The sequence below is a fragment of the Rhamphochromis longiceps genome, linkage group LG20 (genome assembly GCF_057381845.1).
Source record: "Rhamphochromis longiceps isolate RC_006_pf linkage group LG20, R_longiceps_female_GT1.1, whole genome shotgun sequence".
NCBI classification, from domain to species: Eukaryota; Metazoa; Chordata; class Actinopteri; order Cichliformes; family Cichlidae; genus Rhamphochromis; species Rhamphochromis longiceps.
Genome location: NC_140576.1, coordinates 35,892,801 through 35,908,507, shown reverse-complemented (window position 1 = coordinate 35,908,507; position 15,707 = coordinate 35,892,801). Strand labels below are relative to the sequence as shown.

The following is a 15,707-nucleotide window of genomic DNA, read 5'->3' as shown; positions in this document are numbered from 1 at the left end:
CAGTTCGGGGTTGGGTGGACAGTTCTCTGATCCTTTGTCTGTGCTCGTGATGTCAGAGTGGCGTCAGGGTCGGCTCACAAGGATCATCCTGCAGGACGAAGACGTGACAACTAAGATAGAGAGCGACTGGAAGAGACTCAACACGCTGGCGCACTACCAGGTACAGACGTGCATTTACTGCAGAGATCACCTGAAAGTTTGTTTGTTAGCAGTTTCATCCACATGAAACCTTTTAGTAAGAATATAATATTTTCTCCACATTTGAAACATTTTCAGTAAAGAAACTTTTAACTGTTTATCTTGTCTAGTTAACATAAATACCATTTATTATTATTTTCCCTATTTTTTATTCCTTTCTTTGTTCTTGTCCCACAGTGCTTTAATTCCCCTCTTCCCTTCACTCCTTGTATGTATTTAGTCTGTGTTTCTGTCCTCGGTCTGTCGGCTGATTTGGATTTCTGTACAGCCTACACCGTAACCTGCACAAGTGGCTGATGCTGCTGCCGCCAGTCACTTGTGTGCACGATGGAGACAAATAAAATGTTAGGAGAGTGGTATTCACACGTTTTTCCCAAACACTCCAGCAAAAAGTATCCTGAACATCACAGCTGGAATCAATGGTGCTTAACAGACCAATCACAATTGTCGAGAGCTTTAAAAGTGCAGTTACATTTCTACCAGCAGCAGGTCGGGTTATGTCTCCACTATACAGTAAAAAGGAAGGTAGTGTTCATATTTCCACTCCTGATTTTAGCACCATTGTGTTAATAACTGAAGACCTTATGTAAGATTACATATAAGTCTTTCATTAATAGCTTAGTGGAATTCCTGACTTTTGCACACTAATGGGAAACATTGCTTTGTTACAGAAACCAGCCGAACATGTTGTTTGGTGAAAAGAACAGATGTTTTACTTGAAGAAGTCAATAAATCTTCTCAGTTTTCTTTCACAAATACAAGAAAGAATTGAAAATTAGACAGTTTGAAACTACTGACAACCACAAGCCAAACCTTTGAACCCAGACAGCACCAAAGCTTTGATTTACGTAACATTATCCAGGAAAACTCTTATATTTAACATAATGTAATGGAACATACTATATAGTATAAGGAAACATAAAATTCTATTGCATGAAGTATTGTGATATAGTGTAACATAATGTAATCTAATATACATACAGTATAAGATCATTTTGAGGATTAAGAAGACTGTTGAAGATGTAATAGAATGAAAGAATGGTCTAATGTAAGTATACAGTCAGTCCACTTCATAATACTTAAACGGCACTCGTAAAATGACTGTGCAGCTGCAGATTGAAAACATTTCCTCTTGCCGATTTATTAAAATCTCAGCGGCCTGTGCACCCTCGCTCTCTGTTTGAGCTCCGAGCAAGTTCGTGTTCTTCATCAGCTCCTGCAGCGGCACGTGTGGATTTTATCAAGATTGTGGACGGGATAAGAATCGACTGGCTGAACGGATAATTAGTCAGCTGATTGATGGAGCGATTGGCTGACTAACTGATGTTTCACTGTGCATTGCTAGGTAACAGACGGCTCCGTGGTGGCGCTCGTCCAGAAGCAGGTTTCTGCCTACAACATCGCCAACTCCTTCACCTTCACCAGATCGCTGAGCAGATACGGTACTGAGCGCGCTCGCTCACACACACATACACACACACACACACACACACACACACACACACACACACACACACACACACACAGTTATTAGGTTTTCTTGCTGGCCAGTTCTGCATCGTGTTTTATTGGCAGGGTTAATGGTTTCCAGACTTTTCATATATCAAATGCATCATTCTGGTTTATTTCACCTGACTGTATTTCCCGTTTCTATTACCTCCTCATAGGTCATGCAAACTTTTCATTCTCTACCACATTGCACATATTTCAAGAAATGGAGGAAAGTTTAATTTAGCAACAGTCCAAACATTTTTTTAACTGCAATTTAACATTTGCTGTACTGCCTGTACACGCTGCAGAAATGCCAGCATATCTGTTTTTAACAAACCTGAGGTAGCCTGGAGTCCTTCAAGTTTCAAGGTTATCATGACTGCCAATGGCATCGCCCGCTTGGACTGAATCCGCCACAGTATTAACACTGTGGTGGACTGCTGGCTCTAAAAGCAGCTCAGTGCATCCATTCAATTTGCTTATAAATCAAAGTAATGAGGGTTTGAAACGTCTTCACAAACTTAAAGAATGCTTTATGCTTCCTCCTTCTTCTGGTTTTTAAACTCGTACCATGATCTGGATTACTGGTAACCTGTACGGACAACCCAACCTCTACAGGAAGTCTCTATCTTTTGTGTTTGAGCACAGCAGGAACTAGCAACTATCAAAGTTAGAAGAACGGCGTTTTTAGTCTTTAGTCTTTTGATATGAGTATACGGTGATTGATTTAGACAGTGTGGCAACACCATCAATCACCATCTTCAAACATGTTTTTAGGAAACAGTTGGCTCCAAAACTGGAAGCAAACACAGAGGATTGGACCGACAGTGAAGTGACAGAGAAAATCTAACACGATATTCACTCATCAAAATGAATTTTTTGTTCTCATGTCTTCTCAGCTTGCTACCTTCAGTGTCTGCCCACAGCTAGTTAACGTGAAGAGGAAATAAATGTATTTAACACGTCTGAGAGTCACAATAACTTTGGAGGTGGAAAGTAAAAGTTAGCACAACTCACTGAGACGCTACAGACGAATTAATGGGGAACACAGCAGTCAGAAATAATAATAATCTGAGATTGATTTAATCCATAACACTTGCGAGATTACAGCGTTTACATTCCGTTGGTGAAAATAAATTTTACACAGATGTATTTTTGAGGGCGTTACAAGTTATACAGATGTGGTTTGTTGGAAGTTATGCACAATGACTGTTTACCTTTATAGCTATAGCAGCTGTGTGGAAAACAGTGAAAGTTTAGTTTATATCCAGGCCAGATGTTGTTGTTCAGTTCTCACCATTAAAGTACAGTACTGACTCACAAAATCAGTGTTCAGCCTCTTCTTTTCTAACCAGATGACTAATCAGGAACATCTTTCTCTCTGTTTGTGCCATCAGAGTCTTTACTGAGAACATCCAGCAGTCCCGACAGCCTGAGATCCAGAGCTCCAATGATCACCCCAGACCAGGAAACTGGTAATATGGCAGCAGATATACTCAGATATAGTAACTTTCTTTACATTAGGATACATCTGTGGTGTTTTCATGTGTTAGACCTTTAAGTTTGTTTCAAAGATGCTGTGAAAGATGAACAGGATTCATTGCTTGTGTTGAGACAGCATTACATTTAACTTCTGTGACAGCACAGTCATGATCTTTGATATACTTGGACGTTTTGTCTATCTCAGACAAAAACTCTGCCAAGAAAAAGGAAATTATATTATCTAGATACCAAAAATGATAATATTGGAGTTCTATAGTTAATGAATAACACCTGAAATAAAGTTTGACACAGGGTACCTACAGAGTGATGCCAGTTTTTGGCAAATTTGCAGGTAATTGCTTCAAATAAATTGATAATAAACCAAAGAAAGGAGTAAAACTGAGACTTCTGTGGCTTCTGGAAAACTGGGATTGGTAATCGAGCCTTTGTGTCTTTCCAGGAACTAAACTGTGGCACCTGGTGAAAAATCATGAGCACAGCGACCAGAGAGAAGGAGACCGTGGCAGCAAGATGGTTTCTGAAATCTACCTGACCAGACTTCTAGCAACCAAGGTACCTCAAACAAAACAGCACAAGCCTTCACAGATGTCAGTGTGGGGCTTAAGATTAAAGTTACAGTAATGCCTTAAAGTATGGCTGTAATAATCATCTTCATTGTACGCAGAGACTGTAGTTTCAGAAGATGTACATTTTGTATATTATAATCTAGTTTAATTAAAATAGGTAAAATGTTAATTTTAACCTTCTGAATTTGTCCAATGTTTCTGGTTAATGATCTTTTTTTTCTATTATCTAATTTTTAAATATTTAAACCTTTGTTTTGGTCCTCGCACCAACAGGGGACGCTGCAGAAGTTTGTGGATGACCTGTTTGAGACTGTGTTTAGCACCGCCCATCGTGGCTCTGCACTCCCATTGGCCATAAAATACATGTTCGACTTCTTAGACGAGCAGGCCGACAAACGACAGATAACTGACCCAGACGTCCGACACACCTGGAAGAGCAACTGGTGAGAGAAAGTTGCTCAAGAATGTGGATTTTAAAAAAATTATAAGGTAAAGTCACAGCTGTTTAAATGTTTTTTTTAAAAACATCTCTTTTCTCTGTTCTTGCAGCCTTCCTCTCAGGTTCTGGGTGAATGTTATTAAGAATCCTCAGTTTGTGTTCGACATCCACAAGAGCAGCATCACCGACGCTTGCTTGTCAGTCGTCGCTCAGACCTTCATGGATTCCTGCTCGACGTCTGAACATCGGCTCGGCAAAGACTCTCCATCCAACAAACTGCTCTACGCGAAGGACATCCCCAACTACAAGAGCTGGGTGGAAAGGTAGATAGCACGCTAACTTATTAACTAATACATCCTGTGTAAAGCAAGTATCTAACATGTTAATTAATTTATATATTTAAGAAAAATAAATGAGTGAGCTGGGTTTAGGTGTAAATAACCAGTTAACTAACCTGCTAATATTAGCTGATGCCCTATGACAAGAAAGTGACTGATCAATATAACCTGTCAGAATTAATATGTTAAAGTAGCTACTACAGCTTAATTTACATTCTGAAGAGCAGAACTGTAGAAAGAAAGAAAGAAGAAAGGCTTGCAGAGACTGAGACTCTTGCCTTATTAGAATAATAGTATGGGGTCATAATCACATTAATTAGTGCTGATGATTAATAAGGCCTGCTCATGCAAAATGTAAAAATATTACACCATTAGAGCTGGCGACTTGGGTAATTATCCTGGTAAATTAACCCAAAAGCTACACATTAACTTGCTGATGCAGTTAAAGTCTGAAGTTAGTCACCACAGCTAACTTTGTCTGTGTCCTTCAGGTATTACAGGGATATAGCCAAGATGCCTAGCATCAGCGATCAGGACATGGACGCATACCTGGTGGAGCAGTCCCGACTCCACGGAAATGAGTTCAACACACTGAGTGCACTCAGCGAGCTCTACTTCTACATCAACAAGTACAAGGAAGAGGTGAGTGAGTTAGTAACTTTGAGGTTTGACATTGGCATTCGCTACATGACTGATGTTGTAAAAGCAACTAACACGACCTTCCAGTTCTTTGGTTCCCCTTAAGACTTGCCTCATCAACTTACCTTACATGGCAGTAAAATAATAAATCAGCTAGTCATCCAACCCTGACCTTGAGCAAGACGATCCTTTCCCACATCCTCTGAACCACTCGTAGCACCTCTATCAAAATAACATTTTCACTGATGCACGAACAAGTTTGTTTATATCAGGGACATGAAGCAATACCCTTAGCTGATATCATTTCTTCTGTTTTTCCCGCATGTGCAGATCCTAACAGCACTGGACCGGGATGGGTACTGTCGCAAACACAAACTGAGGCACAAACTGGAGCAAGCCATCAATCTGATGTCTGGAAGCAGCTGAGAGAAGGGGAAGGATGAATGGACTGATGGATTGATGGATGGGGGGGGGGGGGGGGGCGCGTGGGAAGATGAATGGGGGAGGGGGAAATGAGGGCATTTGGTTTTTCTGAACTGTTTAAACAGTCAGCCGAACTGCTCCATGTTGGACCGAACTGACAGCCGCAGCTCCAGTTGCATTAGCAATCAATCTATCAGTAATTTATTTGTCAGTTGATGGATTGATTGACTTGAAGATCGACTGGCTGGGTGGGACCCCAACTACCTCCATTTGGTGGATTTTTGGGGTGGAAAATTGATTTCCAAACCGATGCGGATACATTTACTATGGAACTTTGAGTCATTTGGGGGCAAAAAATAACCCTTCTAGATGCATCTGTCAGTTTGGATTTGATTTTACTGCAAGCAGGGATCAAACAAAGGGGATGTAGCTGTGGGCTAAAGACTGTGTCACGTTTCTCCGAACAGTGGATGTGACGTGAGAACAAAGTGACCTGACTTCAGCTTGCTTCGGAACTTAACAGGTGCTTGGTTGAAAGGTCGGATCAAGTTTCCATGAAAGCTACAGACTACACTTTGAAAAGCTTGTTCTGTCTGAAGGATCAAGAAACTACGCCTATGGTCAGACAGTCACAGGAAAAACACAACAGGCTGGATTGAACTTTAAGAGCCTCATCATAATCTGAACAAGTCCAGGGCTAAGTCAAGGCCTACCACAGAGGTTCAAAGCCTCTTTACTGATGTCGTAACTTTGGACCACTTATCCTCAACCATACCCTTAGCATTGTCTGGAAGAATCCACTGTAAGGAAGTCAGGTCAGAACTTGAGGCTGGAAGCGACAAAGTCAAGTCACCGATTTGGAATATCTGACCCTACCGTGGACTTTTTTGGATTCAGTTGGTTGTTTTAAGCTTTAATGAAGAAGACGAAAGCAAATAAAGCAAAATGTCCAATAAACCGATGGCTTGACCTTAACTTGAAATCACTGGATGCTAAGAGGATTTGGACATAGAGTAATAAGGACTCTGAAGGGAGATGATATAACTTGACCTTGGACTTGTTCGGCCAAGCCTCGTCAGGATCTAAATGTTTCTAAGTTGCTGTTTAAATAACCACTCGATTCTCTGGACAATCACTCTATACCACAGCACACTGAGCCCGATGCCTACTGACAGACCAGTACCTGTGTCCATAACCGTTTCCCGTCCTCCCTCTTTTCTTCACAGTCCATCAGAAGTTTACCTCCTAATTTTCCTCGTCCTACTCCTTCTCTACCTTCCTTTTCTTTCCTTCTTCGCTCTTTCTCCCCACCTTTGATTCCTGCTCGTCCTCGACCCTCGACCCTCCATCATTGGTCAGTCATGCTGGCCTCTGGCCATCCTACTGGCCAAGAAGACTCTTTAGTAATGTACTGCCCGACCAATCAAGACTGTGGAATTCGCCAGAATTGTGAATAATTTACTAGAAGTGAATATAAACGAATATAGCATTACGTTTTGAATACATTCCAGCACAGGCACACAGGCAAGGTCTGTAAATAAGTAGGTTGACTGTAGAATTTTTCAACAGAAAAAATCTCCAAAAGTGGAGTAACAGGCATTTTTCAGGCCCACAAGAACCTAGACGCTGGGGTCCTGGATACAAACTTTGACGTTTATTGGTGCAGCGCTTTATCGACAGACCTTGCACATACATATACAGCCATGCTTTACAGCACCATGCTAAACATGCCCAGGGGGAAATACTGTGCAGAGCTACAAGCCCAGTGCCATGTAAAGACCGGACCGGATCACATCAGAACTGGACCGGACTTGGACCAAATCCGGACTGAAAACAACCCGGAATAGAATTTTAGCCGGACCGGACTCAAGAACTCTTAAGACTTGTGGCCATAATTGTAAACAACAAAAAAAAGAAAGATAATAATGATGACAAAGTATAAAAAAAGAATACAAAAGAAAGGAAAAAAATATTGAAATGTTAACATGTAATAAGAACTTTGTGGATTTGACGGTATGGATTTTAAAGAGCTGAACTTGTATACTGAACGTTATGCTACATCAGAATCTGGAGGAAGAGCAAGAGCCAGGAGGCAGAGCGACGGTTCAAGCCAAACCAAGACCGTCCCCTCACCATCGGATCAGGCCCAGACCCAACCAAACTGGATTCAACTGGAGTCTGTTGTGTTAGAAGCTCTGTATGTGGAAGATGAGGAAACAAACTGAACTTTTTGGTGCTTTTATTTGCCAAACTGGTTGTTTGTTTGAACAGATTTCCAGAGCGGCATTGGATGGAGGTTTGTCCTGAAGGTTTGGGTAGCGTTATAGGCAGCGCTTCAGATGGAGTCTGAGCTTTTGTTGCCTCATCCAGGGCTTTCACACACCTAAGTTCTAAAACCTTACAAGTAAAAATTATGCTCATGAAGAAGTTTGGAACTACTGCAACTCAGAAAAGCTCTGTGTGAAAAGCTCTTATTCTCTGTGTGAACGTCGGCCTTTCCAACATGGCAACAATGCACCCTTCAACCTCCCAGTCCCACCTGTGTGGTAGAACATTTTCACATCATGAAACTGGCTTGTAAATATTGCCCAAAGGTCAGTTTGGGATGTAGTTTGATTGCATAGGTATTTGGCCTTTTGAAAACTAAAAACACAAACTAACCTCTACTCAACAATGATTTGAGGCAGATTTTAATCTTCTAGTTCTGTCGAACTATATGGCATCCAGCAAACAACTTGCACCAGAACTGGTCAGTCAAAACTAATGTTGTGTAAATGTGTGCCAGTGGAAGACTGGTATGTATTTTTTTGCTTTCCCCTTTTAAATAAGATGCAAACTGCTTCAGGGCCTTTCACGTTTAAGCTTCTAACAGGAACAAGATTTTAGGTCCTCAACTTTTTTGGTGTGTTTAAATATAGTTCAAAAGCCAGAAAAGTTCTTGCATATTTCTGCCAACTTACAGCTGATTGCCAGAAAATGTCATTAATGTTAATGTATAAAAAAAATGTTTGATGAGAGGTTTGACTGAATGTAGACCGTAAAGTGTAGACCATTTTTATACACAAGAGGAAAACTAATAGGTAAAAAAAAGTTGTACACACACATGGTGTTTGTAGATTTAAATTGAGAATGAGAAATAACCCAGAAAGCATATCTTTAGCGTAAGATGGTGTCCAGGTTAGTAACCTGCAGGTTAGTCCTATATGCAAACCACAGAAAACCCGAAACATCAATGGTTTTACCAAGCTGTGAAAAAAAACTCAACGGGGTTGTCAAAACTTAAAGCCAGTTTTTTTGCGTGAAAATGTTCTTCCACCATGAAGCATCTGTCTTTTGGCTCTCTGCAATGCCATAGAGCAACCAAGCACCTTTTGTTTTTTCTTTCTTGCTGATGTTTCACTGTCGTTTGAATCTTTGGGGCCAAAAGGACCTGAGTGAGGGAGGGAGGATTGAGGAAAAGGAGGAAAGGGTCCTGATAAAAGACTGCCTTTAAGATGATTAATTGTAGAACAGGGAGGGAAGCCACTACCATACCAATACCACTGTTCACCAACCTGTATGTGTGTGTGTGTGTGTGTGTGTGTTTTCCTGCTGCTGCTGCAGTGGAAACTCAGCCATTAGATCACTGATCGTATCTGCAGCTCAATTAAAAATCTTTTTCTTTGTAGTTGCACCGTTTAAATCACCTGATCTGTATCTTTGATGCATTTGAAATCTCAAATCAGATCTCCAGTCTTTTTGTAAAAAAAATAATGAAAATCTCAGCTCGCCCTTTAAACTCAAAGTCATCAAGAACAGATAAATCGGATATAATTCAGCGATGAGGTGGAGGAGAGAAGAAAACCAGCGAATACTGAAAAAAAAAGGTGCTGGGCGATGCATATAAACTGTAGGGCAGGAGTAAACTCCCTCTGCATGCTGAAAAGTGAGGAAGAGGAGAAATTATTGTTGAACTGCAGAGAGAAGGGGTATTTTTGTGCCAAAAGGTGAAAAAGAAAACCTGAATTCCTTCAAATGTAAATAGGAGAAATAAATGTTAGAGTAACACGGGAGGTTGAGGATGAAAGCGGGAGGTCAGATTCTCTTTTTGCATGCTAAAGTGTGAGGAGGAAGGATGGAGGGAGATGCTGCCGGAATACTGAGAGGGAGGAGAGAGGGAGAATACTGATCAGGCCGAAAAAAGATGGAGGCAACGTCATCCATCAAACCGACTGGGGAAGGAAAGGTCTCTGAGAAGAAGAGGAGGCAAAAACGCTCCATGCTCATTTCAGTTACTCGTGTGAACGTAAAGTTCATTATAGAGAGAAATCAGAGGATGGAAGGTAAAAGTTTTAGGGGCAGGAATGACTAAAGGTGTGCAGGGGCAAATACTAAAGACTGTTTCTGTTATACCTGCACTCCTAGTGTCATGGCAATAGTTGCATAACATGAATCTGTTTTTAGCATTGGTGCCAATGTAGCTTTTTTATGTTAGCATGAACATTAAACAGCACAAGATGTGACTTTAAAATTATAGCTTTTTAGTTTTATGCTGTTTAATGAGATACCCTCAAATTACCAGAACTGACCAGACCATCATCTCAGCAGCTCAGCCCCCCTCTGCTGATCATACTTACACGTGGATAAACAAATGAGCGATTGGCTAGCTAGCATGTCAAGAGCTGGCAGTTTGTAGCACGCTAATTACATGTTGCATTTTCGTCTGGGCAAGGACTGGTTTGTGGCAGAGACATTACAAGAAATCTCCTGCAAAAAGTCCTGAAAAGATCAGCTGTTGATTGGCACTTTCGGATCAATGAGCCTATCAACAGCCACACTATGATAACTATGATAACTACTTACTGTAGCAGAAAGGCTGGATCTACTTAAAGCAGTTTTTACAGATTTAAGTTGTGGTTCCCTGCATGTAGTTTTTATGCTGTCATAGGAATTAATGGTGGGACTGTCTCCACGTTTAATTTAGGGGCTTCAACATAATTGCCTATAGGAGTTTCCAAGATGGCTGTCACAACTTGCTTCTAGAAGGAGTTTTCTTGTGGTTGAGTAGTTCGCCAATTTGTATTTCTTTGTTGTTTGTCCAGAAAAAACAATCCTCATGCTAATTGCAGATATTAAGCTGAGTTGCTATGATTAAAAATTCCTATTGGTAGCCTTAAATTGTGGCAACGAAAATAACAGATTTATTTTACATCATGCATTCATGAATTGCCATGAGACTGAGCTCATGATTTTATTTCCAGATGTTCCATTTGCACCAAGGCCAATATTCCACTTTTCTTTGATACCTGAATCCTGCTTTTAGTTGGGCAAACCAACGAATGGTAATGGAAGCATTTCGTCCATGAAGCTCGGGCTCGTCAGATGTAGTGACACTCTTTCCTGGTGCAGCACTGAACGCATCTCACAAACTCCTGAGAGGTTCCATCTGATGTCAGCCGCCAACAGACTTCGGTACAAAGAATACTAGCAAATAAAGTGAATAGGAAAAGAAAACCTTTACAATCAAGTTTAAATTCAGCTGGGATAAAACGATGCTTGGGTGGGTTTCCACTGTGGTAGCAAGAATGTGTGTGTGTACATTTTAACATCATGTCCATCCTCTGAACACACACGTGCACCTGGGAGGAGGCAACAGAGACTGAAGGAGAGCGAAGTTAAATTCCTGTGACAACAAAACAAAAAACAGATTGATTTACACCCTGTTTTACGTGCATCCATCCACACACACACACACACACACACAACTCAGCGTTTTTAACATTCTCCAGTGGTGAGATATTTATTATTTTTGTTTTAATTTATTTTTTACAATGGGTTATATTTATTGTTGGAGGATGTAGACAGTTTTATTAGTTTGTACAGCGTTAAAGCAGAAGGAAGAGCCCAACAGCATCAAACGTTAATTGCGCACACACACACACATATATACACACACACACACACACACACACTTTAACAGGTCATAAAACAGTCCATGTGCAGCCTGGGAAACAGCCAGAACTGTTGGTCACACTTCATATTCATTCTTGCCATTTTAATTTTTTAACTCATTACTTGTTTCCTGCATTTATGTCCAGTTTAAGAGCAGTCAGAAACAGGACGTGTCGAAAAACATTGAGAAATGTGACAAATCGTTCTGGTTCAGTCGGTCATTTCCCATCGTGCACATAGTCAATTCATCAAATCCATCCGTCTGTCTGTTTCCTCTCAGCCTGGAGTTATTAACCAAGAAGGAGGCAGAGAGACTGATCAATTTTATTGATCAGAATCGCCCATCAGACTCACTTCACTCACATGGCGAACCGTCTGACGAGTTGTTGAATCGTTCGACTCCTTACCAGACGATGTTCTTAAGGAGTTTTAAAAGCAAAGAAGGGGTTGGGGAAAGACATCAGCAGGGAAATGGAGCTCTCCCACTGAAGATCAATTGACAAAAATACATTTAGTATAATGGTGTTGTTCTTATTTTTGACAGAAAATAAACAAGTTGATTTAATGTTTATCATTTTGTATTTTTTCTTAGGAATCTCTTATTTGAAACTAGTTGCTCCATTCATCGTATTCTTACTGTACACTAATCCCCCATTGGTTAAAAAATGGATTTTTCTATTTTTCTGTTATATTTCCATCCATTGTGTTATTTCGAAGAATTGGATTTGAAATCAGTGCTAGAAACTACAAAAATGTCCCCTTCAAACCTAATGAAGAGTTTATCGTCCATCTGTAATGGAATCAATACCCAATGAAGAGTTCGACATATTTATCAGATTCTTTGGAAACAATCAGGTGACCACGGAGAACAAATCCACTTTCATATTATGTATTGTTTATCATTTAGATGAATCTGACCATAATTCTTAACTTTCTGGGAAATTTCTTAACCAACAATTTATCATTAATGGTATCTTAAGATGCAAGTCACATTGTAAAGCTTTCATTGAATTCCTGTGGGAAAAAAATCCATTTTATACTAATGGTAGATTAAACTCAATGGTATAACTGCCATTAATAATCTGCGGGAGGTTCAGTAATCAGCAGCAGAAGTAGGTCAGAGAGTTTCCCTACAGAAAACTTGCACTGACCTCCCATTGGAAATCAATGGGAGCTGGCTGACCCCACCTCATTAGGCCCCTCCCACCCCTGCAGACTCCAGACAGACAGTTGGGTGACTGACAGACGAGTTGAGCCAACAGCGGATCCCAGCGGGCTTCATTGTACCATAGCAACAGCGAATCACTGGACTCCCCTCTGAGCTCAAACGGGGGGGTCAGATGTCTTTATTGTACCATAATATGATTATTATTACTACAGTTATAATTATTATTAATATTCTGAGCGGAGGCTTCTTGGTTGCTGTGCCATCAGGATCCACAGCATTCAAATAAATTTTATCTATAAGCACTTTCAGAATATAGTCCTGGATTTTAAACACACAGTCCAAAAGTCCTGGTCTGGGTCCCTGAACCACCAGTCGAGAAGCGCCGCTCACACTGGATCTTGTGTCTTAGTTCAGGATCTGATTGTTCATTCAGGCGGTGTTTGGGGTGCTGCGAGCGTTGGATCATGAGGCTTCACCAAGCAAACTTTGATAAATCCCTGTCATTATTTATTAGGAAGCTGACGGTGAATCTAGTTTATGAATCACGGCCGGATGCCACATATTATTATGACTAAAATTTGGTAGAGCTGCAATTTTTGAAGTTCAATAGCAGCTGTCTCATGATAATTATAAAAAGATATAATCAAAAATGCAAGATGTTTATTGTACAGGGCATGGCTGTCAGCATGACTGTAGATGTCATGTATAGCTCTTTTTTAGATATATAATAAATATATAACCTAAAAAAACAGGTGACCATGCGCGACAGTCCAAAAATCACATTATTTCATTAGTAATTACACATAAATGTAAGATTTAAACATTTTACTTTTACAAAATAAAAACATTCCCTTTTAAAAACCATCTGCCACAAACAAATTAATACTTTTTGTCCTCCACCATTATACTCATTTTTTTCAGTTTTGGCTGGAAATAACCTGTCACAAAAACCAATGATAGGCTTCTTTCAGTATTTATGTGTTATGTTTTTAGATTTTCACAAACTGTCACAACTTTCAAGCAATCCTGAACTTTTCTGCTAATTTCTTACATGTTTACAACATTCAGATTAACTGCTAATTGAGGCACCTAAAACTTTACTGTACAACTAAACGCCGTGTCAGTCGTGTGCTGAGGGAAACGTATTTGTCCAATGAAATTGCGATTGCAATATCTTCTCACTTAGTTTGCTGTTTTTTATAGCTTGAAGTTCCTGTTTTGGTCCATTGTGTGGTTAGGTTTAGAATAGGATCATGGTTTGGGTTTAATCCTGTCACGATGTTAAGCGCATTAAAAATGTCTCCATTTCTAAATTACCCAAATAACTGCCCAGTCAGTAACTGTAGAGCTCATGAAACCCAGTGAGGGCTTCTGCTTGGAGGTGGCTTAAAGCAAAATCCAAGTTGTAGTGCGAGAAATCTAAAAAATGTAGTAAGAAGGATAGTTTGATGTCGTCTTTGTTGTGAAAATTAAAAGAACAAACAAAAGGATTTATCATGTTGCCTTATCAGCATTTATCACCTGTTCATATTATTTCCAGCCTCAACAAACCTTCTGGTCAATCATTCCAGACCAGTTTCCTTTAGAAATGTTTTCCCATCAAACACAAAGAAAATGGTATTGAAAGTATCCACACACAGTCTCGGTTGTAGCTTGACTGAAGTGAGGAGATGAATTATTTCAAATGCAGGGATAAAATCCTGCAATGCAATTTTCAGAATAAATGAATAAAAACAGAAAAATAGAAGATATGAAACCAAATGTAACAAAACACACAAAATACTATAATATAAACATATCTCTTCAGCAGGTCTTTACATTTTCTCATAACCAGCTGACCTTCTTTTCATATGCAACACAAAGAATGTGTGAAACTACGAAACCCACCATCGAAGCCTCCTGATCTGCCGCCAGCAGCTCTGCAGCGCTGCCGTTCATCTCTCTGCCTGGAAAAACAGTTTTTGTTCTGTTTGAAAACTAAAAACGCAGAAATACATGTCGCCTTGATGCAGCGCTTTCCAGGATGTATTCAGGGCCCATTTTTTGAGACCATTTGCCATTGCCTTGTTTTTATTTGTCATTTTTGCTGAATTAAAATGTAATGATGACGATGATGATGAATCTTCATGTAATAGCCTGTGTCAGTTTTTATATCATTGCCATTGCCTTCTGCTGAGTTTGTATATTTGTGTGATTTCACTAAAGTGTAATGGAAAAGTTGAACTGAAGTTTGGTGTTTCTTCTGGTTCTGCTCGGGGGGACGGAGTGTATATAGTGTGGAAACATCAAAAACAACGTCCAAATCCATAAAGTAGTGACAGAAACGGCGTTCAGTTTCTGTGAAGGTACAGTCACATTTGTGTCGGTGCCAGTTCCTCACACATCAGACAATTTTCTGCTCATTTGTGAGATGACTCCAGGGTCACTCTCCCGCTGTGTCGGCGTCAACCCATCAAATACTGGCAAGGGTACAGGCTAATTAATGGAGAACAATGATCCAGGCTTTGCGGTGCTTATCAGCAGCAAGAAAAGAGTCGTTATCGCAGGTTTTCATTATCAGGAAACACTCTTGATTAAAATCCGCCCGAGGCCGAGAGAGGGAATGAGAGAGATGGAGGGACGGAAAGAGAGCTGACAGCTTTGTCCAGTGATTTCATGAGATTTGAAAAGGTCAGCTTTGAGAAACAAACAGAATCAAGGAGAAGAAATTACAGCTTGGTTATTGATTATTGTTGTTTGTTGAAGAGCAAAAAGAGATTTATCTTTACGAGAGCCCTCGTTGATCAAACATATTCCCCAGCAGTAGTGAAGAGAGAGCTGAGCCAGAAAGCAAGCTTTTAATTTCATTTAGTTGTGCCCAGGAGCTCCGGGAAGTGACCGACAAAGCTCGCAGATACAAGTACCCAAAATTAGTTTCCTCCATAGGGTGGCTTGGGTCAAACAGATAGGCTGAGGAGCTCAGACATCCAGGGGGAATTCGGAGTGCGGTTGCTGCTCCTTTGTGTCGAAAG

The 15,707-nt window shown here is 40.3% G+C and overlaps 1 protein-coding gene across 3 annotated transcripts in view; it reads left to right on the top strand.

The window, feature by feature from the left end:
- Nucleotides 1-12,099, top strand: part of plxna3 (plexin A3) — a 143,415-nt gene extending 131,316 nt beyond the window's left edge. For all 3 annotated transcript variants that reach the window (XM_085393779.1, XM_085393780.1, XM_085393781.1), the window contains exons 31-38: nucleotides 57-160; nucleotides 1,544-1,640; nucleotides 3,087-3,164; nucleotides 3,632-3,744; nucleotides 4,032-4,201; nucleotides 4,308-4,520; nucleotides 5,027-5,177; nucleotides 5,505-12,099. In XM_085393779.1, the coding sequence (XP_085249905.1) occupies nucleotides 57-160; nucleotides 1,544-1,640; nucleotides 3,087-3,164; nucleotides 3,632-3,744; nucleotides 4,032-4,201; nucleotides 4,308-4,520; nucleotides 5,027-5,177; nucleotides 5,505-5,600 (1,022 nt within the window). In that variant the 3' untranslated portion in view covers nucleotides 5,601-12,099. The remainder of the gene's footprint in view (nucleotides 1-56; nucleotides 161-1,543; nucleotides 1,641-3,086; nucleotides 3,165-3,631; nucleotides 3,745-4,031; nucleotides 4,202-4,307; nucleotides 4,521-5,026; nucleotides 5,178-5,504) is intronic.
- The last annotated feature ends 3,608 nt before the right edge of the window (nucleotides 12,100-15,707 follow it).